At 34.6% G+C, this 5708-nt stretch overlaps 1 protein-coding gene across 2 annotated transcripts; it reads right to left on the bottom strand.

Annotated features, from left to right (window-relative positions):
- Positions 1 to 1079: 1079 nt before the first annotated feature.
- Positions 1080 to 3573, bottom strand: LOC132271768 (putative F-box protein At3g25750). Of its 2 annotated transcripts, none has more exons than XM_059773239.1 (2): positions 3371 to 3573; positions 1080 to 2473 (listed from the first exon to the last, which is right to left on the bottom strand). In XM_059773239.1, exon 2 carries the CDS (start codon positions 2448 to 2450, stop codon positions 1266 to 1268), a length of 1185 nt encoding a protein of 394 aa, XP_059629222.1. In that variant the 5' UTR covers positions 2451 to 2473; positions 3371 to 3573; the 3' UTR covers positions 1080 to 1265. The 2 variants fall into 2 exon arrangements, with proteins under 2 accessions (XP_059629222.1, XP_059629223.1); XM_059773240.1 differs by lacking the exon at positions 3371 to 3573 and adding an exon at positions 2874 to 3356.
- Between the last annotated feature and the right edge of the window lie 2135 nt (positions 3574 to 5708).

Genomic DNA, 5708 nt, shown 5'->3' with positions numbered 1-5708 from the left:
GCTCTTACGGCGGTTTATCTAGACTGCTGATATATATAATATATCCGCCACCATTTCCTCATTTTCTTGTAGTGAGGATATATGATGAATTCAGTGTTTAGATCCTTGCCTGCAAACAGAACAATAAATGCAAGCAAAACTCAGAATTCATTGAACAAGTAAGGCTAATAGTACCGACCAAAAGGAATAATGCATAATCGCTGGATGAAAATTCTCGCAGCAGGGATCACTCAGTCCAGAAGCCACACATGCACAAGACCATCTTTCATGCGCAAAACAGTTTTTATGTGGAGGAAAATAAAAAAATTTGCTTCCTGGAGCTACAGCCTTAGAAACCACTAATCATGTGATGAGACAATGCAACCCAAGTAGTACAGTTTTGGCCTCTGCAGCTTTCATCATTAGCGAAATGATATCAGAAATACTAAGTTCTGCACCGACATCATATATAATCATCTAAACCGGCCACCTAGTGCATCAGTAAAAATAGAGTTATATTATATATAAATCTGGCAAAGCATCATAATAGAGAATATCTAGCAATCTTCATGTGCTTTAAAGAGCGAATGTGTCCACCATATAAATTTAAAGCTATCCAGGAAAATCAGATCAGGCACTCAATAATAAGCTAAACATGGATCAACAAAAGATTTACTTTCAACCAAACTCAGATCCATTATCATGAATGGGCCCCAAGAATTAACGCAAGACATGATCTGGATTTCAAAAAAAAAAAAAAAAATTCAAAACAACATATAGGCTTCCTTCATGAATGTCATCCAACTCTTAAGTACATGAAAAGTTATCCACACTTGACCATACTTATCAAAATATGCCGACAGAACAATAGTTGAGAGCTGGATTGCTTAACAAGGACACTTTAACCATCAAGAATTATGATTCAATGTTAGTTCCAACCCTCATTTTAAGGAAGATGATTCATGATGCTAACAGAGAAAAAAGAGAAGGAGGTTTCTTCTAAAAAAAAAAGACAATAAATTTCTTATAAGGAAAAAGGCGGTAACTTTCTTATAAGAAAATGAATAGTAGCTCAAAAATATTTATAATACCATAAAAATTGGAGAGAAAACCACAATAATATTTTATTATATGTCTTACAAACTTGATCTCACATTTGCTACAGCAAGAGATAAAAATAGATTTTTTACACAGCATAAAAATGACGAGCAAAAAAAAAAAAAAAAAACTAAATAAAATTAGATATGACAAAAAGACGCTCAAAACAATTAAGTCTCCACTCAATTTTATAACACAGTTGGCACAATCCAAATTGAGGGCGGCATATCCTTATGTGAAGGATCAAGGATGTAATGCGTCCCAAAGCTTCCCTTTTCTATGTTGAAGATACCAATGTCGCGGCGCCCAGATGGAAGCTGGGATAGAATCTCAATATAATCATCTGTGTAGTATATAGAATCTGGTTGGCATCCGGGCCATTTGGAAGCTGAAACACAAATGGAATGGTTATCTCCCAAAAACAAGGTGTCTCCACCCAAGTTCTTCAATTCAACCTGCATAGGCCAACCTTGCTCAAATTGGTCTAAGAGCAACTTGCAAACCTTAAACCCTTTAGTTGCATGCTGTGAATCATCTCCAACTTTTAAAAACCTTTGTACAACAAGTAAATCCCCACTAGATGATTCAACAATATACGTCTGATGAGAATACACAATAGTCGGCGGTGCAATTACCTCCACTTGCGGAGCCTGACTCTCCCCAGCCCTTCTATTAACATCAATCATTAGGACTCTACTCTTATCATCAACTGCAAAAATCCGGCCTTTATAATATGTGACATCAAAGATGAGCCGAAATCTTTCTTTATCTATGTAAGTCCAAGCTTTGTCTCCGGGCAGAATGAATGCCAGTCTTCTGTAACCACTATAGGTGGCGGTAACAATATAGTCATTAGGATACAAAGCAGGGTCAACTGACAATGTAGCCTTTACAACTTCAAAGTCAACCTCAATAGGATCATTATCATCATCGTCATCGTCATCAGTTTCATCAGGAGGATGGAAATATGAGAGGTCCATAATTGGAGGAAGCTCAATGGTAGCACCGGAGAATGGGTTGATTAAGGTTACGCCGAAGGTTTCTTCCACAGTAAACAACCAACCATGTGAGGAACCAGAAAGCCTCTTCTGATAAGGTACGCGTAACTGAAAATCATCTATCTTATTATGAGTGATGCTGTATAGACTACGTCTTTCGTCACTATTATCTTTCGAAGGCACCATTAAGAATGGAACTTGTCTCAAAAACTTATTTTGAATGAATTTAAGTTTGTTATCCATTACCACAGACTGCCATGGTTTGCAAACCGCACCAAATCGAACATATTCAGAAAGTGAAACCAACTTGTCCAAAATCATATCCAATAAGTTCTTCGGAAGCCCTGCCCAATCTGACTCCTCCAATGACCCCATCAGTCTTTTTTTTGCTAATACCACTGCAATGTGAACAAATCAAAGAATCTATATAATCACAATAACTTACATTGTATCTACAATACTCTCTACAATACTCGATTAATTGGCAAAATTTTGAATGGGATTTATAATTTTAAACTAAATAATTCACCAAAAAAAAAAAAAAAACTTGTAACAAACTTATTGGTGGTTAACCAGGATCTAGAATGAAGTTATTGGTGTAATCTCTTTCATCACCATAAGGGTAACAAACTTGCTCATGACAATTTTTGAAAAAAAAAACTATTGGAGAAAATTAATTTTCAATATTAAATCTAATTTATACACTACCAAATCCAAATCCCGTGGCTTTATACAGTACCAAATCCAAATCCCATAAAAACAATATATTGTGAAATATGAACAATCCAAACAACTTACCTCAAAGGCTGAAATAATCTTAAGCTTCGCAATTGGCGATGCAAACCAATAATCTTAAGTAAAACTGATCTATATATATAAAGATATAATTTTTTCCTAATAGAACAAAGAGTCGAGAGTTTTATTTCCTGGTCAACTCTCTGAATAAAGTACGACGGCTTAGATTTTTAGGGATAGAGGAGATATAAAGGTCAGGAAAAATTGCACTTAAAACCCCCTCACCAATGCTTAAATTGCAGACACCATCCTTGTCTTTCAAACATTTATATAAATAATTTTCAATATTATAATCTACGTGAACCAGTCCCAAATCACAAGTTCCAATCTATAAAAACAATATATATTGTGGCAGAAATTCGTCGTAGTATTTTTTCTAGCAACTTTAATCCGTGGTTATACATTTATATAAATAACAAAGAGAGAGATTAATACATGTAGATGTATGAATTTATTTGAGAATTCGAATACATGTGAGAATAATAGCAAATTCAACTCACCTGGAGTCTGCAAAAATCTTAAACTTCACAACTGGCCGGCGATGCGATCCAAACTGATAGAATAATGAGTAAAGCTGACCTACATATAAATATATATAGCCTTCCTATTCTTTTCATAATCAGGAAGAGGAAAGTTTGTAGAATCCTAATGGAAGAAGGATGAATCCAAGACTTTTATCTCCTCGTCAGTAACTAAAACGTACGACGGCTCAGAAATTGGGGAAGATGAGTTAAACTAAAAAGTTAAAAACACGTGCAATGCAATAGTTGACCGGTCAAAACTTTTTTTTTTTTTTTTTTTGGGTGAATATCAAAGCTCAAAAGTTAATTTTTAAAATTAATTATAAAAAATTATACAAAATTTAAAATTAAAAAAAATCTTTTTACATATAGTAATTAGTTAGCAACTTATTTTAAATAAATAAAATTTTAAATATTTATGAAATTATATGTATTTGTTCATTTACAAATTCATTAGTAACAATAAGATTTTAATGGTAAAAATTAAAGTTTAAGGAGTTATAATTTTCTATTCAAATTTATTTTAAATTATAAGATAAATACTAATTTAAAATAAATGTTAAAGTTCATATATTAAATATGGCAAGTTAATGGAATAAAATAAAAATATATATAACCTAAATTAATTGAGTTTGTAAGAAAGTTGAGGGAGAGAAATTATTTTAATATAAAATGTGGTTAGGATAATATAATTCTTTTCTTTAGTTAATGAAAATTTTGATTTCGTTCACATATATTATAAAATGTAATGTTATCAAAAGAGTTTCTTGACGCATTCAGTCCAAATAAGGTGCCATTTAATGATAAAAATATCCTTCTTTTAATTGTCTCAATTATTAACTAATCATTTTTCGGGAAGAAAAACTAATCATTTTCATATATAGGTTGCATTACATAATGCAGTGAAAATCATTATAGTGTTAGAAGAGTTAAAAATAGAATAAATTAGAAAAAATGTAATTTTATATTTAAGAAAGAGTTCAATAAAGCACAAAATAGAAAAGATAAATTTATCTACATTGTCCTAAAATGGGTTGAAAATAAATAAATTTATCATGAAAAAAAAGGAAGAAAAGAAAAGAACAAGGAAAGATAAATTGAATACATGGGAGATAAAATAAAAGAAAGAATAATATTTGATAGGGAAAAATAAACCTAACCTATCTTGACCTAACGATAGAGGCAAATCTCTTCTGCTTTCGAAAGATAATATTTCGTTATCAAGGATAACGATTTTCATTGGATAAATTTCATAGGATAATGACAAATCTTATCAAGGATAAGATTTCCACGGGATAAGTTCCATGGGATAAGGATTATGATATTCCCTTATCAAGAATAAGGAAAGTGCCGATAAATAGGAAGACGACTTGGGAATAAGGTACGACGAAAAAACTATTATGAAATCCCTGCCTTCTTTTTAGACCTTCGGTGACTAACTTGATCGTCGGAGAGCTCTTGGCAGGCACCACACCGGTGCCGTCAAGGTTCATCGATCTTCTCCTATCTTCCTTGCAGGAAAACGGTGTCTTATCGGACCGCATGAATTTCACCCTCAACAGTTGGCGCCGTCTGTGGGAACGATGATTTCCTTGAATCAATTAATTACTCAGTTTGGTATATACGTTTGCAATCCAGTATGGTTACCGAAGGAACACTGTTGCAGCGATCTGGTCAAAGGGTAGAGTCGGGTGAAAACCTAGATATCCCAAACGACCAGACACGGCTTGCAGCGTTGGAACTGTAGGTCCAAACTCTGAGTCAGGGTATGGACCAGTTAATCCAGCAAAATGCAGCGCTCCTACAACATCTTGTTCCACCGGTTCAACAAAACTTGCCACGACCAGATCTCTCAAATCCAAACGGAGGTAATGGGAATCTTGAAGAGCAGGATAATCATCCCCCCCAAAATGAGACCGAAATGGAATAAAGCCAGATGAGAAAATCGACATAGAGAGGTGGTCCACCCATCTCTCCCACGGAGTTCCCGACCTCATGAAGGCACAGCTTTCTGTCTTAAGGAAAAGACGAAGAAAGTCACCTATTTCGACCTACAGATCGAGGATCTCAAGGGGAAAATGGAAGATGTAATGCAGGCTATGAAAGGGAAGGGTCATGCCGCCGTAGATGACCTGGTACAAAGGACCAACTTACCGTTCAGCCCCGCCGTTATGAAATGTCCACTGCTTAGCAAGTTTATGATACCCTCGTTCGAAAGCTTCGACAGGACCAAAGATCCTCTCGATCACCTGGAAACCTTTCAAGCTCTTCTGGATTTGCACGCCGTGCCAGATACAATCATGTGCCGAGCTTTTCC

The sequence above is a fragment of the Cornus florida genome, unplaced genomic scaffold, assembly GCF_030987335.1.
Source record: "Cornus florida cultivar Cherokee Brave unplaced genomic scaffold, ASM3098733v1 CherokeeBrave_3.0.0_Hap2_Chr08, whole genome shotgun sequence".
NCBI lineage: Eukaryota > Viridiplantae > Streptophyta > Magnoliopsida > Cornales > Cornaceae > Cornus > Cornus florida.
The sequence above is the reverse complement of the archived record's forward strand: the minus strand, read 5'-3'. Positions and strand labels throughout refer to the sequence as shown.